Here is a 23,552-nt window from a genome sequence, read left to right on the forward strand (position 1 = left end):
CTGGGAGGGTATTTAGGGATGTAGTTGTTCTCAAGCAGTTTTCATCGAATCCTCCTTATTTTAGCTATCACCTCCTCCTCCCTACCCCCATCACCATCTTTTCCAGAGGTACTTGGTGCTGTTAATTCCTGAGCCTTTTGAAGAGTCTGCAGAGTAAATTCTGTTGGTTCTTGGCTTTTCCTACTGCCAGCTTAAGACTTGCCTTTCCCAGATCTGTTAAGTCAGTTACCATTTATGCATCTGCTTTTCAGCTTCTAAAATTAATTTTGTTGCTGCTGACTCCTCTCTTGTTCTTGTTCTTGTGTTTTATGCTTATAAAATGATGCCTTTATTGTAGCTTTAGTGATGTTTCCAGAGAGGGTGAAAGAGATGTGTGTTCAAGGCCTCTCTCTTTGCCTAGATGTCCTGACATTATTTCTTACTACCAAGCTTTTAAAGAATATTGGGGATAAAGAGTTAGAAGATATATTTGGAATGTAGATAGGCAATTTTACTAATTAAAGGCAAGTTCATCATCATCATCACCACCACTAACTTTTATGTGTGGAGTGCATTAATTTTCTCATTGAATTCTCATAATCTTTATGAGGAGTACTATAATTACATTCATTTTATAGGTGAAGGAAATTAAGGCTTAGAAGGTGTGTGGAACATGCATAGAGTCACACACTATGTGGGCAGGATAGCTGACTCCAAATTCTAACTGCTCTTAACACTGGGCCTGGGCATCAGTGCCTTCTTTATAATCAACATCAGCTAAGCTAGAACTAAGATTGGTATTCATATAAGAAAGTTTAGAAGCCTAGCCAGGGCACATGGCTAAATAGGAAGCCAATCTATCTTTACACTTCTTGTTCTAGGGAGTTACCACCCACCAAGAAGCTGTAAAGTCCTTTAAGTCTATCCTGTCTCAGAGTTGTAGATCTAGCGTCAACTTAGGACTTCAGGGCCAGTGGGCTGGGGTTGAAGTTGCAGTAGTGGTCAGGCCCTACAGCCTTGATGGCCGCTCCATCAGGAGATTCCCACCAGCCTGGCTGCATGTATTTCACCATTTTAGGGATTCATGCCGCCATTATGTCAGTGGACTGTTAGATGCTGGTAGTCAGTTGTGATGTTGACTGACTTAGCAGGGAGGTGCTGCTGACTTACAGCTGAATGAATGAAATGTGATGAATCACCCTTTTACTTTGCTTTTGGTTAAAGCTGAAGGAATTGAAGAATCTGCAGCAGCAATACTTACAGATTAACCAAGAAATCACTGAGTTACGTCCACTGAAGGCTCAACTTCAGGAGTATCAAGATAAGACAAAAACATTTCAGATTATGCAAGAAGAGCTCAGGCAGGAAAACCTCTCCTGGCAGCATGAGCTGCATCAGCTCAGGTATGGTAATCCCTGCTTTTTAACCCTTTTCTTTTAGTTTTTTGTGTTTTTTTAAATGAAATAATTATAGATTTATGGGAAATTGTAAAAATAGTACAAAGAGCTTTCATGTACCCTTCATCCAGTTTCCCATCACTATAGTACAATTTCAAAACCAGGAAATTGATATTGGTACGATTCAGAGATCTTATGCAGATTTCACACCAATTTGACATTCACTCAAGTATGTGTATAGTTCTGTGCAACTTTATCATATGTGTGGACTCATGTAACCACCACTACAACAAGATATACAGCTGCCCCATCATCACAAATATGTCCTTTGTGCTACTAGTTTATAGTCACACTTATCCCCTCCCTCCCATCCCCATATCCCTAACTTCTGGCAACCACTAATCTGTTCTCCATCTCTGTAATTTTGTCTCATTCTGAGAATTTTTTAAAGTATGCAACCTTTTGAAATTAGCTTTACTCATGCATAACGCCCTTGACATCCATTAACATCATTGCGTGTATCAATACTTCATTCTTTTTATTGATGAGTAGTATTTCATGGTATGAATGTACTGCTTTAACCATTCACTCATTGAAGGACATGTGTTGTTTCTAATTTTTAGCTATTATAAATAAAGCTGCTATAAACATTTGTGTATTGGCTTTTATGTGGACAATAAGTTTTAATTTCTATGAGATAATTGCCCAGGAGTGCAAATGCTAGGTCATATAATAAGTGGCGTTTAGTTTTTTAAGAAACTGCAAAACTATGAATGCAAAACCAGAATGACTGTATCATTTTATACTCCTACCAGCAATATATGAGTGATCCAGTTTCAATATCAAATGCTACATCCTTATCAGCATTTGATATTGTAACTAAATTTTAGTTTTTTACAGGTATGTAATGCTGTTCCACTGTGGTTTTAATTTGCATAATGGATACTAATGTTGAACATTTTTTTACATGCTTATCTATAGGTCCTTTTTGATGAAATATTTGATCATGTGTTTTGTCTATATTCTAAGTGGGTTGTTAATTTTTACTGTTGAGTTTTGAGAGTTCTTTATGTATTCCAGGTACAGGTTTTTTTTTTTTTTCATTTGTTTTTTTTCTCTCTCTAGTTGTGGCGTGCAGGCTCCGGGGCGTGTGGGCTCTGTAGTTTGTGGCACGCAGGCTCTCTAGTTGAGGCGTGCGAGCTCAGTAGTTGTGGTGCACAGGCTTAGTTGCCCCGCGGCATGTGGGATCTTAGTTCCCTGACCAGGGATCGAACCCGCACTCCTGCATTGGAAGGCGGATTCGTTATCGCTGGACCACCAGAGAAGTCCCCAGATACAGGTTTTTTGGTCATATACGTGGCTTGCAAATATTTTCTTCCAGTCTGCACTTTATTTTTTTCATCCTTCCATTGAGAAGGTCTTTTTAATTTTGATGAAATCAATTTATTGATTATTTTCTCTTTATTCAGATTCAGTAATTTTTATTCTGTCTTCAAGTTCACTGATTTTTTTTCTTTTTCCTTCATCACTTCCAATCTGCTATTGAGTCCATTGAGTTAGCTTTTTATTTTGGCTATTGTATTTTTCCATTCTAAAATTTCCATTCAGGTCTTCTTTATATCTTGCTGAGGCTTTCTCTGTTTTCATTTATTTCCAGTGTGTTAGTAATTGCTTGTTGAAGCATTTCTATGATGGCCACTTTAAAATACTTCTATAATTCCGTATATATAGGCCAACATCTGTGTCATCTCGGGTGTTGTAATCTATTGATTTTCTTTTCTCAATCAAGTTGTGATTTCCCTGGTTTTTAGTATGATGAGTGATTTTCAGTTGTAACCTGGACGTTTCGGAGTCCTATAAGTTTTAAGACTCAGTCTTACTTAAATCTTTGGTAGGCTTCCACTGACACAATGCCAGCAGGGGAAGGGGAACACTGCCACTTTACTGCTGGAGGAGGGTGAAGTCCAGTGGGGTCCCTACTCAGCCTTCATTGATACCCCTAGTGGGAGGCAGTGCCCTGATACTGCCAGAGGAAGTCCAGGCTCCCCACTTAGTTAGCAGTTAGCAGGGAGCAGTGCCTCATTACTGTTAGGTGAGAGTAGAAGTCTAAGCTCCACACATGGCTTCCATTGATACCACTCAGGGGTGTGGAGGGCAGCACTTCATTGTCACTGGGCAGTGGTGAAAGTCCAGGCTCCCCACTCAATCTCCACTGACACTGCAGGAGGGTGATTGAGGAGGGGCACCTGTTACCACTGGTTAGTGCCCACAGTCCAAACTTCCGTTCTGGCCTCTTCTGTTACTACCTCTGCAGGAACAGGGGGAAACATGTTAGTCTGTTATGGGTGGAGGTGGATGTCCAGGCTCCACATGTTGTCTCCACTGACACCATAGCGAGGGTGAGAGTGAGGGTGGTCTGAGAGAGGCACCTCTTTACCAGAGTGGTGGACAGTCCAGTGTACACACTTGGCCACTTCTTCTTCTTCTTTTTTTTTTTAAAAATATTTATTTATTTATTTATTTGGCTGCACCGGCTCTTAGTTGCAGCACGAGGGATCTTTATTGCCATGCGTGGAATCTTTAGTTGCGGCATGCAGGATCCTTAGTTGCAGCATGCGGGATCTTTCAGTTGTAGCATGCGAGCTCTTAGTTGCAGCATGTCGGATCTAGTTCCCTGACCAGGGATCGAACCCGGGCCCCCTGCATTGGGAGCGCAGAGTCTTAACCACTGGCCCACCAGGGAAGTCCCCACTTGGCCTCTTCTGACACCACCCAGCAGGGAGGGTGAGGTGCACCTAGTTACCTCCAGGCAAGAATGACACTAATCTGTCCACTAGGAGTTTGTTAATGGTGGTAGGGAGATACTGTAGTCTTTCCATGGTGTTCTGCTGCAGTTGGGTGGTTATTGTCATTAATGTTTCTGTCTTGCTAGTCCTCCCTTTCCTGGGCCTTTGGCAAAAGACAGCAAACTTTTCTTGGCACTCATTCGTGTTCTAAGTTGCTGGATCCTCCCTCACCCAGTTTGGGATGTGTAGAATTCAAAAAGAAAAACCAGTGTAGTCACCACCATGTCATTCCTTAAGTCCTAGAGTCCTGAGCTTCTCTACCTTCTTCTCCATCTTTTCCAGTCATCTTATGTTTGGTTTTATATATGATTTCCAAGGTTTTTTATCTATACTTAGTGGGCGGAATAAGGAAAAATGCATCTACTCCATCTTGTCTGGATCTAGAAATCCAAGCCCTTTTCCTTTAAAGATGACTAACAGTGCTATATGTTCTATTAGAGGGAAAAAAATTATGATAGGAACTCAAATTTTGGATGGTTTTTTAATTCACTGTTTCAGATTTGATCTGAAAAGTAAAGGTAACGAATAAGTGCTTAACAGTATATAAAAACAGGTCTTGTTGTTGCAGCCTCATTGTTGGGACTTTATTACTGTTTAGTGTAAGATGGTGGTACATGCCACCTTAGTAAAATCAAACCCAAAGCTTTCAGAGTTTGATACTAAAAGGGGAATCTCCGTGTTGGAGAGTGCTGCTGATCAAGCAGCACCTGCTTTGTCTCACCTGCTGCTACAGGACAAACATAGGCAAGTGAATACAGAGAATATGAGGTGGAATCTAGAGTCCCATCCAGGTTACATTATCTACCATGATGACAGATATCAATATAGTAAAATAATTATTGTAACATCCCTAAGAGAGCTCTTAATGTGTAGATAGAAGAGATTTGTTCCTTCACAGATCCTAGATGCCATGCACTTTACTAACGTGATATTTCAAAATAAACCTTAAGCAAGGTTTATAGAGCAAAATGCTTTTTAGAATTTGGTCATTTAAATTTTATGGAGTGAAATTACATCCAAAAGATTTTCATATTCAACATCTTTACAGACTTTCTTATAAGTGAAAATATATTAAACTTATTCCATGGAGTTGGCAACTTCCCCAGATAATACAAGAACACATTTTTTAAATCAAAGGATGATTGCAGAGAAGGTAAAAAAACTGAATTTTTGCTCTCTGGGAATACAAATTGCTTCTGTTTCTTCTTTCTGGAATTGAATCCTAGAAGAAAGATGCTCCATTTCGACCTCATCCTTTTTTCCACCAGGGAATAGCTGCCCTAGCTTATTCTGTTAGAATTTCAATTCACCATCAAGAGATCATCTTCCCTCAGATGCACATTAATGTTGACCACTGAATTTAGGGCCCCCCAAAGGTGATTGGGAGCACATGGGAACATCACCTTGACGTCTCCCATATTATCTCCAGAACTAAAAAAATATTGGAACTAAAAAAAATATTGTGTCCAGTTTCTAGTGGAAACGGAAGAAGGGCTGCAAGGCTCTAAAGGGTTATTTTCTGCAGCCACTTGTTCCTCTAAACTTCCTCACAGGGCATTCTGAAAGGATACTTTCCTTATAAAGTTGACCCTTAAGGGAAGAGAAAAAGAGGGAGAAAAAAAAATGATTTCTGGTCTATTGATTTTTTTCTTCCCTCATTTTCTCCCTTTCCACCTTTCTCTTAGCCTTTCTCTCTTTACCTTCCACATTTGAGCAGTTTTGAAGAAAAGAAAAATTGTATATCAAGTGGATGTGACTCTAGGACCAGTTTCTTTAGCCGAATATCTTTAAGACTCCCTGTTTTTTGCTCTTGAAATACTTGGGAGAAATGAGGTTTTCAAACATGAAAAAGCTGGAACATCTCATTCAGGCTTCTATGGCACTGGGTTTGGCTTATGAGAAGAGCCTGGACTTATACAATAACATTTCTCTTCCACTTGTAGCTACTGATTTGCTTATTCTGCTCTGGTTCCTGTGCTCTCTTACTTAAGGGGTAAGTGAGGTAGAGCCTATTTATGGCTGTGTTCTCTTAAGTAATCAGGTTTGTTCCTTAGTGCCTCTTCTCCACTGGGGGTCTCTCCACACCATAACTACTTGTCCATCTTTCTAAACAAAATGGCGGCTTAAAGCTTTATGGAAGAATTGTGATCTTTCTTGTGCATTCTCAGTCTTACACTCCTTCTTTCTTATTCTCTCTCATTTTTCACAGACAAATATCGGAGAAAGTGTTTTAGAAAATTTCTGTGCCTTTTCCATATAGTGGCCTTGTAATAAAAATTTATTTTAGTTTCTAAGTTTTAGCTCTGCCTTTTAAAAAAAATCTGACTGTAATCCAAGTCACCTCTTGACATAGCAGGATTATTTCATAATTGGTGTATGTCCTTTAGAAAAGAAAGGACCATTTTACCTTACTTCTAGAGAGAAACAAAAAAGTCAGATGCAATTCAAATAAAACCTTATATTATTAGGAAAAATTAGAGACATGGGTACTATTCAAAGTAAAGAGATGCTGCAGAAATTTGATTACAATCCTAGTGGTTTTCTTCAATCATAGTGTAGAAAGAAGTAGAACTAAAGAATATGGCAGAGAGGCAGTTTTTGATAGAACTACAGAAAATTAGCTGGGGTCAAATAGAAGCTTCCCTCTTGGTCAAATTCAGGGGATAAATAAATATCAGCAGTTTATATTTGTTGAGTGATTGTGATATGCCAGGCTCTGTGTTTGGTGCATGACATAAAGTATCTCATTTAATCCTCACAATAATCCTAAGGAATAGATCATTTATTTCCATTTTACCCATGATGCTCAGAGAGATTAAGTTACTTTTACTCAGAGTCTCATGCCTAGTGTATGATAGAGCCAGCATTTGAACCCAGATCCTTCAGACTCTACAGTTGCATTCTCATAACCCTGATAGTATACTGCATCATGGCATCGCCTTTCTGAAGAATTACAGTGGTTTCCCATTGCTTAGAGTAAGTTTTACTTAGCATGGTGTTCAATGCCCCACAGGGTCTGACTTCTTTCCTCTCCACCCTCATTTCCTGCCCTATCCACTCTACACACTACTACAACAATTCCAAAACTCACTATATATGTTCATTCTTGTGCCTTTTTTTCTGTTTGCTCCCTGAACCTGGAATGCTTTTCCCATTATGGAAACCTGCCTGACTCATTGTTCAGGATTCAGACCAAATGCCTGCTTTTCTTCCCCAATCCTGCCAGTTGCAGTTCTTTTTAAAGTTCTGCTCCATCTTCTTGCTGCACATTTCTGTTTATAACATAAATTTCTCTCTGGTTATGTATTTTCTTTACTACACCTCTACAGCCCATAATACTGTTTTAAATATGCAATTATTCATCTTTGTCTCACAAGTATATTTTTGCCTGTGACTATTTCATGTTTTTTTCTAGAATGGAGAAGAGTTCCTGGGAAATTCATGAGAGGAGGATGAAGGAGCAGTACCTTATGGCTATTGCAGATAAAGATCAGCAGCTCAGCCATATGCAGAATCTTATGAGGGAATTGAGATCTTCTTCCCCCCCGACTGAGACCCACACAGTGCAGTATCAAAGACAGGTGAGTGATTTCAGCGCTGATTGCTACTCAGAGGTAACCAGTACCCAGGAAACATCAGCTTCCCGCAAGCTAAGTGCCCATCTGCCACTATTAGGCAAACCATCTGATGACTTCCTATGAGGTGGGCAGGGTTTCTGGAAGGAAGGATTTAAGCATGAACAATGTTAAGAGAGAATTTCATCAGTGCTTGTATCCTGGCAGGCATCCCCAGAGACACCAGCTTCCCTAGATGGATCACAAAACCTAGTTTATGAGACAGAACATCTTAGGACTCAGCTCAATGACAGCTTAAAGGAAATTCACCAAAAGGAGTTAAGAATTCAGCAACTGAACAGCAAGGTAGGTGTTTCCTGCTAGGCTGGAGTTCAATTTCTTGTTTCCATGACTAGAATCAAGAAGGTAAGTAGAATCTGGTTAAGCCTGGCTCTAGCTATATTAGGGGACAGAAGTTTTACCTTTCTCAGAGCCTGGGTTGCTTACCCCAAAGCACTGCACACAGGGCCATTTCCTTTTCCTCACCCTTGGAGAGTCCTTGGGAGTGATTTGGAGAAACCCATTCAGTAAGATTAAAAAAGCCAACTTCTTTAGGGAGACTTCCTCCCCAACATCATCTCCCCATCTGTATCACTTGTTAGTAATATTGAGTTAACTCCCCACAAATCCTCCAGCAAGTTTCTCTGTATTTCCCAATAGTGTGTAACAGGGAAGAGTCTCAGGAAAGAGGATTTTCATGTGTGATTAGATAACAGGGACAGAGGTGAGAGATCTGCTCTTCATTTCACTCCATTTGTAAGCTTCCTCATTGTGTATTTAACGTTCTGGAATTAAAGAAGCCAGCTTGCTTTTTCCCAAACGCCAGCCTTGCCACTCTAGACACTCTAGGGAAGCATGATGAAGTAGGGGACCTCTTTCTATAGGGAAGAGCTGCTTTGCCATATGGTTCCTAGAGCAAAAGTCAAGGCAAGATTAAAAAAGATTATTCTTGGTGACTTCACATCTCTGTCTTCTCCCCTCATCCATTCTCTGGCTTCTCTTCTTCCTTCATCTGCTTCCCCTCCACCACCCTCTTATGAATTATTATACTCCTGTTGCTCTCTGACTAGTCAAAGTATTCTCTAGTGGCACCTCCTCTAGTTCTGCCTTCTTCAGAGGAAACCAGCTAGGTAGTGTATGTTAGCACTGGAAGGGATTTAAGTAATCACTGAGACTCTGGAATCCAAAAATTAGCTTTGAGGAGGGCTATAAATGTCCAAAAAATATATGCAAAATAGGGTGTATGTGTGTGTGTGTGTGTGTAAATTTCTCATCACAAGAACTCAGGCATTCACCAAGGGATCTGTGATCCAAAAATGGTAAAGATCAGTAGGCTGTATCACAGATGAGGAAACTAAGGCCCAGAGGTATTAAGTAATTTGCCTGAGGTGTTAGGAGGAGGTCAGTCTGAGGTAAATATGATAATGTACATGGTAAAGCACAGTGCCTGGTTTATGTAGAAGGTACTTATTAAATGTTGTTAAATTCAACTAATTGACATTGAAGTATCAGAGACTGATAACACTATTAATTTTGGCAGAGAAATTTGCATTTTTTTAAGTAGGTTTGTTGATCAAAATGAATTGGTAAAATTGCAGACCCTTTTTGGGGAGGTTGTCTGGGAGTTTTTAGGGGGGCAGTGGGGAGACTCCAGAGCAGATCCTACCCAGTTCCTCTTCTAGCCTAGTCAGTTGTTTCCAGAAAGTTCTGCCCTTCATTGCTCTGTAACACCTCCTCTTTCTAGAAACTATTCAATAGACCCCATCTCAACCTTTGTTATATTTGCCCTCCTGAACATTAGACTGTGAATCACTCTGGGCATTTGTCTTTTCTGGACAGTACTTTAAACTGCAATTCAGGGCTATTAGTAGATGATGAGGTCATTTTAGTGGACAGCAACTAAAACATTTTTCATGTAAATGTTTTACTGAAGTAAAACACCGAAAAGCACACAAATCACAAGTACATCATGGTATATTTTCAGAAAGTGAAGACACCTGTATAAGCAGCACCCAGATCAAAAATCAGAACATACCAGAACCCCAGGAGTCCCTTGTGTCTTCTATTCACTACCACCACCTTAGAACTACGTATAAATGGATCATATCTTCTCTTTTGTTTGCTTCATTTATTTTGTGAGATTCATCCATGTTGTTATGTATACTGTGATTCTTCTGTTCTCATGCTGTGTAGTATTTATTACATTGTAGGCATATAACAATTTCTCTATTCTGCTGTTAAAGAACTTTTGGGGTTTTCCAGTTTAGAGCTATTACAAATAGTGCATATAGTTTTTTTTTATAAAACAAGTAAAAGAGATTGAAAATATGTATTATGTAATATATAATAAAGAATATAATTTGTTTTGAGAAACTTTAGTTTCAGTTACTTATATTTATATACTGTGTTCTGGGTCATTATCAAAGTTATGTTTTCTTTAACAGATTTATTGAGATATACTTCACATACCACTTAAATTATGAGAAACACTGCTTTAGATCACTGTCATTCTGGGTGAGAAAGAGTTCTTCCTTTAGAAATCAGCTGTAAGGAGGCATCTCCATCCCTAGGGTTGGTCATTTACTTATTCATCATTCATCAAAAACAAATAACTATTATCTGCCTTCTATGAGCCTGGCCATACATTAGGTATTGAGGATACACAGTGACCCCTCATGGAGCTAATTGTTTGGTGATATTAAAGCCTCACTCTAAATGGGTCCCAGCTAGCTAGGAGGACTGCTTCTTAGGTCCTAGCATGGGATGGTGGTAGATGGGCTGTCAGCATAGAATGTCTCCTCTCCAAGCCACTGCCCTAATTCTTGCCATGGATGCTCAGATTTTATATGTATCTCTGCCAGCATGGTTGGATATTTGTATGGAATGCAAACTTAAAACCTGAAACTTAAAACTTAAAAACATGAGGGGAATGATTATTGGTATCATGTAGTCTCTATTTTTCCCTCCTATTCTGTTTTTACAATTATAGATATGATGAAATACAGTAGCTTATGAGTTAGAGCAGAGGTCAGCAAACTTTTTCTTAAAGACTCAGTAAATATTTTGGGTTTGTAGGCCATACCATTTCTGTTACAACTACTCAGCTCTGCAGTTGTAGCACAGAAGCAACCACAGATAACACATAAACAAATGGGGTGGTTATGTTCCAATAAAACCTCATTTACAAAGAAAAGGCAGAGACTTCCCTGGTGGTGCAGTGGTTAAGAATCCGCCTGCCAGTGCAGGGGACACGGGTTAGATCCCTGGTCTGGGAAGATCCCACATGCCGCAGCACAACTAAGCCCGTGCGCCACAACTACTGAGCCTGCGCTCTAGAGCCTGCGAGCCACAACTAATGAGCCCACATGCCATGACTACTGAAGCCCGCATGCCCTAGAGCCCTCGCACCGCAACTACTAAGCCCATGCTCCACAACTATGGAAGCCCGCGCACCTAGAGCCCATGCTCCTCAACAAGAGAAGCCACCACAATGAGAAGCCTGTGCAGTGCAACGAAGAGTAGCTCCTACTCGCCACAACTAGTGAAAGCCCATGCGCAGCAATGAAGACCCAACACAGCCAAAAAAAAAAAAAAAAAAAAAAGGCAGTAGGCCCTGGCTCATAGTTTGCCAACCCCTAAACTACAGCGATCTATGTCTATCCTAGACAGAACAGTGCAGACATTACAAAAGGTGGTTTGTATGAGGGTGGCTTAAAAGCAGTTAGACTTCTTCAGTTATGGGAATTTTTGCTTCCAGTGAGTTTTACTGTTCTCCCCTTTCTCCTCTAGATCTTCCAAGAAAAATGTGTTGGATTTTTTCAACACTGAGTGATTTTGGGGGGGTTTTTTTCGTTTATTTGTTTGGTTTTTCTTGGTGTGGTTTGGGCTGCTTACTGTGGCCAGGAAAGTTGACTTTCTTCTATATTAGGAGAGGACCATATTACTCCCTGTCTCAGAACCCAGTAGTTGTCATTGTACCCAGCTACCTTTGTTTTCCAATTAGTATTGCTTCTTAAACATTTATATTCTTTCCTTTACTAACCGTTCCCAGCCCTGAAAAAACCTACAACCTCCTTACGTTCCCTTGCTGAATTCTCAGATGGGACACCATCAAAAAGCAGATAGAGCTCTAGACTTGGATTCAAGAACCATACTTGAGTCCTGGCCTGCCATCTTTTAGCCACATAACATTGGACAAGTCACCACTCATCTCTTTTTCATCATTTGTAAGTGAAGATAGTAGTTCTTCCTCTAACTCTCTCAAATAAGATAATACTTTTGAAAGTGCTTTGTAAACTGAAAATTGCTCTTTAGAGGTAAGGTTATTTGTTGTGTTTTTCATTCTGGCTATGCAAATATTTTTGTTATACCACATGGATTTCTTGTTCTAATTTTCCATATGCATTAAATGTCCTTCCCAGTCAGAGTATCTCTAAAAAACTGTTTATCCTTTCTCCTGTAAATGTTGATTCAACTTTTTCACACAAACATTAACCCAGAATACTTACAAAAAAGAATACTTGAGAAAAGATTGAATGTGCAGCCAGGTACACCAATTTCCTTTCACATAATGTACATTATCCAACAAAGGTACTTCAGAGAGACATCTCTGTGGTTGTTAATGTATCTGGATGTTAATCATAACTAAAACTTAAAATTTGACAGCCTGCAAGTGAGGAATTAGAATTATAGTTCCAGGGGAACCGAATTCAAGTCATTGGGTAGAAGCTACAATGGGTAAATTTTTTATTCAATATGAAAAAGAAAAATATCTGTTTTTGACATGGTAAAAAATGGCTTGGGCTGCTGGACACATTCAAGGGAAGACTGAATTACTACCTGTTACTCTTGCAGTAGAGGAGAGCCCTGCCTTGAGCAACTGAAATGCTTCCCCCTGAGAGAGTTGATGCTCCCAATATAGTTTCTTACATACATAGGCATAGTAGGATTTATTCTGTTTCTCCCTCTTACCACCTGTTATCATTTTTACTTTCTCGGTAGTTTGTAACTCTCTACAGCATTGAAGAATCTGCCCAGGAATATTATTGTATGAATTTTTAGGTGATAGCTCTGTCTCCAGCCATATTGAGCTCTGAGGATTATAGTCATTTATTAGTAATCTCAACTTGGACCGAAGCTATTGCCTTTCTCCTTTTACAGGCCTCGGTTAGCCTATCCTGTGAGATTGCTTTTGGGTTTCTGCCTCCTGGTTTTTCAGTTAATGTACTAGGCACCATAAATAAAGTTTTTAACCACTCTTCCAGAATTGTTTTCCTTTCTCAGTTGAAAAATTCTGAGTTTTCTCACGTTGGAGGAACACAGTGCTATTTTTGCTATTATTGAAAGAAAGGTCTTGCATAAAAAAATTAGATCCTTAAGACTCAGGACAGCTTGCCTACACACTGCTCGTAGTGAAACTAGTGAAACAGTCCTATGGGCTGGTGCTCATCCTCTCTCCTATTTCAGTTCTCTCAACTGCTGGAAGAGAAAAATACTCTTTCCATTCAGCTCTGTGACACCAGTCAGAGTCTCCGTGAGAACCAGCAGCACTACAGCGAGCTTTTCAATCACTGCGCGGTTCTGGAGAAGCAGGTTCAAGAGCTGCAAGTGGTGAGTGAGAAGGTGAGAGGCCGGGAAAAGTGTTGGGAAATTGAGTGCAGATGATAAAGCGTAAAGCGCAGCATCGAAGAGGTGGATGTCTTCAGGCTGAGGATTCATTAGGTGTGATGGAGACAGTGAGAGGAGAGGAGAGGAGGAATAAGGTCCAGGAAAAACTAAAGAGTGAACGGATTAGGGGCTTCCCTGGTGGCGCAGTGGTTAAGAATGTGCCTGCCAATGCAGAGGACATGGGTTCGAGCCCTGGTCCGGGAAGATCCCACATGCCGCAGAGCACCTAAGCCCGTGCACCACAACTACTGAGCCTGCGCTCTAGAGCCCACAAGCCCCAACCACTGAAGCCTGCACGCTTAGACCCCGTGCTTCGCAACAAGGGAAGCCACCACAGTGAGAAGCCCGTGCACCGCAACGAAGAGTAGCCCCTGCTCGCCACAACTGGAGAAAGCCCGCGTGCAGCAACAAAGACCCAACTCAGCCAAAAATAAATAAATAAATAAATTAATTAATTAATTTTTAAAAAGAGTGAATGGATTAGAAGGAAAAAGATGAGAGAGGTGGTGGGAGAGAAATCAAAAAGTGAGTGGGAAACAGTGATGACTGAGGCTTTTGGAAGGCTTTTTGCGTTAAGTAATAAGAAAGCTGTAGGAAGATTTGGACCTGAGAAACAAAATAGGCAGAGCTGTTGACAGCAGTGGAGAGGAGAGGTTGTTGAAGTTGGAGGAGACTGAGAGTTCGGGTGGAGGTGAATAGGACATGGAAGGAAGAGGAGGGGTTGGGGAGGAGTTGTTGAATAAGGGAAGGAGCAGAGTAGCTTCTGGAATGTACATGAACCTCCACTAGAAGAAAGCAGATTTCAGTGATAAGCCTTTAAACTTTTAAGAGGAGAGATTCAAGAATGAGAATCTGAAGGAAAATCTAATAAAGAGTTTTATGTAGGAGATAAATCTATTAGAACAAAAGATTCTCACTCCTAAATCTGTACTTGAAGAGAGTGATAACGGAGGTATTCCTCTCCACATTTCTCTTTCTCTCCAATGCCTAAGTGAGTTCTCAGTTTGCCTAAGCACAGTTTCTAAACTGCTTTCATCACTGAGTTACTAAACTTCTTCTTCTTCTAGGGACCGCTGAATATAGATGTTGCTCCAGGAGCTCCCCAGGAGAAGAATGGAGCTCACAGGAAGGGCGATCCTGAAGAACTGAGGGGGCCTCAGCTAAGGTTGGGGAGGAGTTCTCAACCCCGGAGCGTGTGCTATGTTTGCAGAACTTGGGTGGTCATCGAGTTAGAACAGGAGTCCGTTGTACGGATTTACTATGCCTTCTTATCTTACTGGCCTCACAGAATTAATGTGAGGATTAAAAAGTGACAATTCTAATAACAAGTTGCGTGTGAATAGTTCATACAGCAACCCCCCCTGCCACACACACACCTTACTAACGTTATGGTGTTCAAATGAAAGCTATTCAGTCAGTCCCTAAAATCTCTTAAAGCATTTCCTACAGCTTTAAGAGATTTTCCTACATCTCTTTGACAGGTATGCTTTTAAAATATTCTTTGTGTTTGTACAGTCTTCTGTAAATTTTCATGCTTTGTAACCTTATGAAGACTTTGGATCCCTTGTATCAGCAACTATGTCCTGCATCTAGTGATGCTGTTGTTCTCCTTTTGTCCTGAAGCTTTTCTGAAGCCCAGCAGCAGCTGTGCAACACTAAGCAGGAGATGAATGAATTGAGGAAGCTGCTGGAGGAAGAACGAGACCAGAAAGTGGCTGCTGAGGCTGCCCTCTCCATGGCCGAGGAGCAGATCAGGCGGTAAAGGGCCGAGGGACACAGCCTCTGTTCACTTCTGACCCTTTCTGATCATACTCATGTGCATTTCAGTGGCCAGACTTGGGACTAATTAGGATCTAGTTCTCATCCTGAGATGGGTGCTGTAGTGAGGGTCGGATCAAGACAAGCCACGTTAATCCAAGCTCAGCCCCTCCGCAATTCCCTCTTTGGCCCTGATGCAGAATGGAAATTGAGGCAGCTAATCAAGCGCTGCCTCCCAGGCCTGGTGCTGCCGTTGTCATGTTAGCACCTCACACGCAATCTGCAGTGCTTGTGGAACTCAGCAGACTTGCCATTTAAAAGCAGCTCACCAATACTTATAAACATCTCCTCCTTCCTCAGCCTAGCCTACAGAAGGTGACAGACGGACCTACGTGGTACCAGACCATTCTGTCCGCATCAAGGCTGCCCCTGAAAAGCTTATCTTATGGAAGAACAGACACAGAAGGGGTCCTGTGCAGCCAGCCTGGCTCTCATGAGGAGAACAGGCAGGACGGAGCTAGGCTGGGTGTGTTCAGTTTCTCTTTCCAGGCTCACAAATCAGATTAAAGTGTTCCTTCTCTCCTGGAGAAAAGTGTGGGCCCTGCCAAGAGAGTCCAGGAGTTTTAGGCTAATGGACATCCCTTCACATGGAGGAAACATCAGGAGTAGAGTTCCATCCTCCCCACCACGATTAAAAAGTGCATCACTCTAGGCAAATGCTTGATCAAGTGTGTGCTGTGTTTACTCACAGCCCCTTGATACATTTCTCATTTTTGTGAGAAACCATTGAGTGGATAAAGGCAGCTTCTTCATTAAATGGAGAAGTTCCAGTATTAAATAAATAAGCAAATCAGCAAAAAATGAAGCAGAAAGCAGTAGAGGCTGCCAGTTCAGTTTAATTGTAAGAACCCCACAAAAATCTTTCTTGGATGCTTTTGCCTATTAGCTTTTAATAAATGGAAAAAAAATTAATGAGCTTCTCTGAGTCAGGTGTGGTATAGCAGAGGTTTAGAGACACACCTGGGCTTTGAATTCTAGCTCTACATCTCACTGGCTGTGCCACTGTGGAAAAGTACTTTTACCTCTTTAAGCCTTACTTTGAAGATAATAGCACCAACCTCAAACCTGAGGATTAGATGTATGTAAAGCACGTGATCCAGCATCTGATCCACAGTGGGCAGTCAATTCCTGGTAATTATTACCATCTCTACTGCTGCTGAAAGAAATCTGTCTGCCCTTACACTCCTTGCATGGGGGTGGGGCCGTGGGAGCAGCCCTTGCGGCAAGTCCCTTACCCTGCATCACATGACAAGAAGGCCATCAGCCTCTCATGCCGTGGACCAATGCCTCTTTTTCTTCTCAACACAGGTTGGAGCATGGTGAATGGGACTCTGCCCGGTCTCCTATCATTGGCTCCTGTGGCTCCCAGGAGCAGGCACTGTTAATAGATCTCACAAGCAACAGTTGTCGAAGGGTAAGAAGGGGGAAGGATAAAGAGAGGGTACTGTGCTCTCAGACAGGGCTGGCTGTGTTGAGGGCAAGGGGTCAAGGAGAAGGAATGTGGGCCTGAGACTGGAAGGGTATGGAAGGTTGGAAGAAACTAGTGGAATCTGCCAAGTTGTTGGCCCCGAGGGGCTTTCTCTCAGGTTACCTCTTTTCTACAGTGGTTGGAGAAGGGAAAGGGACAGATCTCTTTAGGGCAAAACTCTCTGACTTTCAAATTTTCCTTTCAGACCCGGAGTGGTGCTGGCTGGAAGCGGGTCCTGCGTTCTCTATGTCATTCCCGGACACGGGTGCCACTGCTGGCAGCCATCTACTTTCTGCTGGTTCATGTCCTACTCGTTCTATGTTTCACAGGCCATCTGTAAACCTAGTTCTCACCTTTTGGATCACTCCCCTCAGAACTTGGAATTCCCTCACCTCTAGCATCAAAACCATCAATTCCAATGGAACAATCTTCCCACTTACAGGTCCTCTCTCCAACTCTCCACAGAAAGTGCCTGCAAAAACAGAGGTGGATATGAGCACAGGTTAGAGCTGCAGGGACCAGTGAGTCTGCTTTCTTCTACTCTCCAGGGCCTGACACTTCTGTATAATCTGAGGAGGCCCCACAGTTGGTTATTGAGCCCAATATTTGTTCAGATTTTGCAGGGCCCTGATCTTTTATGGTCCTATGAAAGATGCTGAGGAATGTCTCTCAGCCAGGAGGATGGTTCCAATAAACCTAATAATCAGAAGTCCGATATCATTTTGATTGACACTTTCTTTGTCTCATGTACCTTATATTTTCTCCTGCTTCAGAGGGAAGGTGAACCTGCCATAAACAATGGCAGGGGGAATGTTCTGGGGAACATTATCTCATAGGATATCTAATTAGGTCTCTGGCAAAATGGAGCCAGAATAGAAGAACTCCCCAGGGCTTTTAGCTGTTGGATCACAGGGGAGGACGGTGTCTCTTCCCCTGGCTGTTCAGACATGATTGGAGTGAGAGTCATGGTCCTGGACTATAGGGTGAGGATCCCACTGCTTATCCCTTGATCACATGTGTACTAAGGTATTCAGTGGCCCGTGCCTTTCCTTTCACTGAAAGGCAAGAGGAACTGGCTATGGACAGTGGGATTCAATTCTTGTCATTCGTGTGTTATCTGAATAAGCCTCGAATGTGGGCCCTAAGACAGTACACTAGGAACCAGTCCTAGGTGAGGCACTGACTGCCAGCCAGGGAGGTCTGACTGGTGTGACAACCACTCCTAGCCGCTTGAAGTACGAAGCTGCTTTGCTGTTGGTGACAGTTATTCCGGTTTCTCATTGCGTCGTCATCTGCCCTCTGCGGTAACAGAGAGCTGAGTAAAATGGAAGGAGATTATAGAGAAGACAAAATATTTAAATCCAAGCCTGAGAATGACAGCCGGGTTTTGAATTCCATTTGTGCCTATTCCCCACCTCTCCTTTCTCCAACCCTTACCCGTTGGTTATTTTCTCATTTTGCACATGTTCCCTGCCTGCTCTCACCACCCAGAGAGGAGAGAAAACTGGTGGACGGACTGATCCGCTCTAATCCTTTGTTCTGTGGTGACCAAATTATGGTCACAGCAACCCAGGAACTTTCCTGAACAACTGTAAAATAATAAAATTATTTTCAGAATGAAATACTGTGGTGGCGTGTAAATGCATGTATACACAGGTGCTTACATATATGTGTTTGCATGCTGAGGAGAGGAAGGTACATAGAGGAAGTAGGGATGGAGTAGCCAGGAATTTACCATAGGAGTAGAAAGCTCTGCATATCCAGGCTTCATTCTCACTGGCCAGCATCTGGCTGCTTGCGTCCTTCTAGCCTTAGCTGCTAGACCCCAGGGTGGTGAAGCGGAGTAAGGAAATTCCATCCTAATACTGAACCAAACAAGCTGGGCCTTAGGGCATGAGATTCATGCAGGTTTTTGCCTGGGCCTGGGAGAACTGTCTGGTGCATATTGAAAACATTTTGTCCCTAGGGATCCCTCTGGGTAGGAGTGGGGGAAGGGAAGTCTCATAGGGGGAAAGCAGGATGGGCATTATGATGTGTTTATATCAAGTCACTGCTTGAGAAATGCTAGCTCACTTTCTCAAGGTACAATAAGTAAATTGAACCACGTCTATCTGGCTTTAAGGCCCATGCTTGCTATGTCTCACTGCCTCTCATCAAGAGTGAACTTGGGGGACTTCCCTGGCGGTCCAGTGGTTGAGACTTGTGCTCCCAATGCAGGGGGCACGGGTTTGATCCCTGGTCAGGGAACTAAGATCCCGCATGCCACACGGTGCAGCCAAAAAAAAAAAACCAAAAGAAAAGAGTCAACTTGGGACAGTTGCTAAGGAGAGATGGACCTGATTTTTTTTTTTTTTTTAATGTTGATATTAGTGTTTAACTCCTTAAGAGTTTTTTTTTTTTTAATTTTATTTATTTATTTATTTATGGCTGTGTTGGGTCTTCGTTTCTGTGCGAGGGCTTTCTCTAGCTGTGGCAAGCGGGGGCCACTCTTCATCGCGGTGCGCAGGCCTCTCACTGTCACGGCCTCTCTTGTTGCGGAGCACAGGCTCCAGACGCGCAGGCTCAGCAATTGTGACTCACGGGCCTAGTTGCTCTGCGGCATGTGGGATCTTCCCAGACCAGGGCTCGAACCCGTGTCCCCTGCATTAGCAGGCAGATTCTCAACCACTGCGCCACCAGGGAAGCCCGACTTGATTGTTTTTTAATTTTATTTTATTGAAGTGTAGTTGAGTTACAATGTTGTGTTAGTTTCTACTGTACAGCTAAGTGATTCAGTTATACATATTTTTCATATTCTTTTCCATTGTGGTTTATTATGGGATATTGAATATAGTTCTCTGCTATACAGTAGGAACTTTTTGTTTATCCATTCTTTATATAATAGTTTGCATCTACTAATCCCAAACTCCCATCCCTCTCCCCCCCACCCCCTTGGCAGCCACAAGTCTGTCCTTTATGTCTGTGAGTCTGTCTCTGTTTCGTAGATAAGTTCATTTGTGTCATATTTTAGATTCCACATATAAGTGATATCATATGGTATTTGGCTTTCTCTTTCTCACTTACTTCACTTAGTATGATAATCTCTAGGTCCATCCATGTTGCTGCAAGTGGCATTACTTCATTCTTTTTTATGGCTGAGTAGTATTCCATTGTATATATGTACCACATCGTGTTATCCAAGATGGGCTTTCTTGTCATCTATGATTAAATTCTATGATTTCTCTAAACAGCTGTATCTGGATGGTGTATCACAATATCTGATCTGATCATTTCTATTTTTGACCCAAAATTAGGACTCAAAATGTTCTAAAAGATTTTTTTTTCCTTCTACAAATTTACTCTTCCTTAAAATAATTTTGGTGCTGCCATAATAAATAGGTTATGAAGTAGGAGAAATAATCAGTTGATCTCCATGCTAAGCATAGAATCCTTAGATTTGGAAGTGACTAAAGTCTTACGTTCCTAACGCAGAAATCCCCTCCTCTGTATCTTGGACAAATTTCATCCATTATCTCTTTGAATCCATTGGGGAGCGCACAACTGAGCAAATCAGGTCAGAACTCCATGTCAATCAAGATTAGGAGAGGCTTGGTCAGATAGAGTAACAAACACCCCCAAATTCTCAGTAGCTAAAACAGCAATTATTATTTTTTTTTTTAAAGGATTTTCTTATTTATTTATTTATTTATTTATTTATTATTTTTGTCTGTATTGGGTCTTCGGTTCGTGCGAGGGCTTTCTCCAGTTGCGGCAAGCGGGGGCCACTCTTCACCGCGGTGCGGGGACCGCTCTTCATCGCGGTGCGCGGGCCTTTCTCTATCGCGGCCCCTCCCATTGCGGGGCACAGGCTCCAGACGCGCAGGCTCAGCAACTGTGGCTCACGGGCCCAGCTGCTCCGTGGCATGTGGGATCTTCCCAGACCAGGGCTCGAACCCGTGTCCCCTGCATTAGCAGGCAGATTCTCAACCACTGCGCCACCAGGGAAGCCCAGCAATTATTTTTTAGGATTATTTTTTAGTCAAAGACTCCAAGTCCCTCACACAATGGATGGAGCTCTACTTGTATTGTCATTCTTAGTTGGGGACCCTCTCACTCAGGGACCTAGGCTGCCAGAGGAGCCACTCTGGAGAGTTGCAGGTTGCCTTGTGTCTACTGCGAAAAAAATGCACAACCTAAAAGTTGAGAATTATGTTTTATTTGGCAGACAAAACTGAGGACTTAAACCCAGGATGCAGCCTCTCAGATGCTCTGAGGGACTGCTCTGAAGAGATAAGGGAGGAGCCAGGATATATAGGAGTTTTTGCAAAGACCAGATAGTCGGAACTTCAAAAGATTACTGTTAATGAAAGAAAAACAGATATCTCAAGATGATGAATTTTCTGTGTATGGGACGAGGTAAGAGTCTGGGCTCATTGATATGCACCTTAGCTATCTAGGGCCAGTGTCCTGTTCTTTCCCATCCTGAGTCCCCTCTGGCATCACCCGTGGCTTGATAGCTGCAGCATCCTTTATTTACTGATAATGACAGGCAACATTTTTTTCATTCACACTTGGTAAGCAGTGGACAAAGGAGCATAGCAAAGCTTGCGCTGGTCTTGAAGTCTCACTTCAAGTCTCACTTGATGTTTCACTTCTTACATTTCACTGGTCAAAACAAAGTCACCTGAGCAAGTCTGACTTCAAGAGAGAAGGGAGGGGCAGCAAATCTTACAGAACAGTAATACAGAATACCACAAAGACCTTCCATCATCTGGTACCACCTAGTTTTTTCAGACTTCTTCCTACTACCTGGGACCAAATCTTTCTGAATTAGCTCATACTCCTCACTGCCCCCTAAACAATCTCTGAACTTTCCTCCCTCCATGTCTTGCCTTTCCTCTATGAGTTATGCCCTTCCATCATTTGATTGATCAATGTTTACTGGAACATCTACTGTATGCAAACCCCAGTTTTTAGTACTGTGCGTAATGTGGAAGTGACTTTCTTTTTAAATGTTATCTTTCAAAATCACATAAAAATCATTTTTTCCATTAAACCTTTCTTAATTCCTTCAACCCATACCAAATTCTATAAATTTCTTCAATATAAACAGATACAATTGTCCACCTCTTTAGGACACAAATGCTGTTGTACAGCATTCTTCTATGTGTTTTCTAGTTGAATGTTTTGCTCCCCTGACCAGATTATAGACTCTGAGAGTAAGAGCAGCACTTTTTTATGACCTCTGGAACCCTCAAAGCCTTGCAAAAGAGTAAGCACAGAGCATTTAATCCTTATTTATTTCAATGCCTCAGCAGAAGGAACTGACTCAAACTTCAGGAAGTAGCTGTGAAGACAGGGTAGCAGGAAATGACAGAAAACCTGAATACGGAACTGAAGCAGCAGCTCAGAGTTTCTTGCTCTGAAGTGGCAGCAGCTAGAGAGGAGCCGAGTGTCTACTTGAGGAGCTGAGAGCTTAGAGCAAACGCTTGCGCGGTTGAAGGTGGGTACTCTGGGCAGTGGGAAAGTTGGGGAGCACAGGACAGGAGTTGAAGTGAGAGGACTCTGCCTGGCTTTTCGTCCTCGCTGAGAAGTGAAGTCCCTGCTAGTAAGCTGCTAACCTTTCATGGCCAGAAGGCCGGCCTGGGTGTGAGGGGTTGTGGATAACAAGCATCTGGGGATGGAAACAGCAGGGAGACGCTGGAGCCCAGGGAACGCGATCCAGCAGCCATCCAGGACCCCTGGTTTCTGCCGACAATCTACAATCCTCTCTAAGGCCCGATGGTCCTAGGCACTGAGCTGGGAGGAGGACCACTGGAGATGAGACAGTCTCTGTCCCTGGAGAGCTTATGGTCTAGCAGAGAGACAAAACCCACAGGAGACATTGCAACAGATCAGGAAGTAGTAGTAGCTAGTGTACACCAGTGCTGAGAACCAAGTGCCAGATGAAGGTATGGCGGTTCGATTAGGGCTAGTTTCTCTGATTGTAGGGTCACAGGATCCCAGAATGTTAGAAATGGAGGGGACTTGATGAATTAGCGAGGTTAACCTCTCCATTTATTTTCCATTGGGAAAAACAGTATCAGAGATGTTCAGTGATTTACCAAGTTATTTAAGTTAATATTTGTAAATTGCCTAACCTGGTACCTGGCAAATAAGTACATACCCTCTCTACTTTGACTCCCTAACCCATATTCCCACAGAGCTGGGTAATCTGACTCTCTGTCCGTGTACTTTACTCAGGCAGCCTCAAGAAGAGGCCCTCGATTGTGCCTGATATGCTGGCCACCAGGCCTCACCGACTTATTCTCTGGTCTCCCACCTCTAGATAGTACCTCTTGGCTTCCCTATTTCCGGCCAGTAGCTCAAGCATACTAAATTGTCTCTGTGTCAGAAACCCTTCCCTCTGTTTCAAACATACATGAGGATGGCAGGCTTATGGGAGAGTCAAGCTGAGACCTGGGAGGAACAGCAAGAAAGAGGACAGGACCATCGGTCCTCAATGCTTCCTTATTGCTCACGAATATTTCAGAAACTTCTCTTTTCCAGTTTTCTGTGTGAACTCCTTTTGTTGTGGAGCAGCCCAGGAGCCAGGACCATAGGTCTTATCTACATGCCCCCCTTGCATTACTGTTGCCCCACAGGGGAAGGCAGAGCTGCTCTTGGCAGTGACTCATCCCACAGTCCAGCTGACTCGGTCTGTACTTCCCCAGTGTCCTCTTTGCATCTTGTTAACCAATCTACCCCCCAGATTTCCCTTGGACTGGTTTCCAAGGGGTTTTTC

The 23,552-nt window shown here is 42.4% G+C and overlaps 2 protein-coding genes across 10 annotated transcripts in view; both read left to right on the top strand.

Moving 5' to 3' along the window:
- GOLGB1 (golgin B1) overlaps positions 1–18,411 on the top strand; it is an 86,832-nt gene extending 68,421 nt beyond the window's left edge. For 6 of the 9 annotated variants that reach the window (XM_007181843.2, XM_057545070.1, XM_007181845.2 and 3 more), the window contains 8 exons: positions 1,204–1,382; positions 7,638–7,803; positions 8,005–8,142; positions 13,303–13,458; positions 14,571–14,668; positions 15,127–15,261; positions 16,630–16,735; positions 16,995–18,411. In XM_007181843.2, coding sequence (XP_007181905.2) covers positions 1,204–1,382; positions 7,638–7,803; positions 8,005–8,142; positions 13,303–13,458; positions 14,571–14,668; positions 15,127–15,261; positions 16,630–16,735; positions 16,995–17,129 — 1,113 coding nt within the window. In that variant the 3' untranslated portion in view covers positions 17,130–18,411. The remainder of the gene's footprint in view (positions 1–1,203; positions 1,383–7,637; positions 7,804–8,004; positions 8,143–13,302; positions 13,459–14,570; positions 14,669–15,126; positions 15,262–16,629; positions 16,736–16,994) is intronic. The other 3 variants (XM_007181844.2, XM_057545071.1, XM_007181848.2) reach the window with 1 other exon arrangement.
- A 2,474-nt stretch (positions 18,412–20,885) lies between these two features.
- The window catches only part of HCLS1 (hematopoietic cell-specific Lyn substrate 1), a 31,508-nt gene continuing 28,841 nt past the window's right edge, over positions 20,886–23,552 (top strand). Inside the window, exon 1 of the mRNA XM_007181853.2 lies at positions 20,886–22,271. The gene's annotated coding sequence lies outside the window, so the exon portion shown is untranslated. The remainder of the gene's footprint in view (positions 22,272–23,552) is intronic.

The sequence above is a fragment of the Balaenoptera acutorostrata genome, chromosome 4, assembly GCF_949987535.1.
Source record: "Balaenoptera acutorostrata chromosome 4, mBalAcu1.1, whole genome shotgun sequence".
Classification (NCBI taxonomy): Eukaryota; Metazoa; Chordata; class Mammalia; order Artiodactyla; family Balaenopteridae; genus Balaenoptera; species Balaenoptera acutorostrata.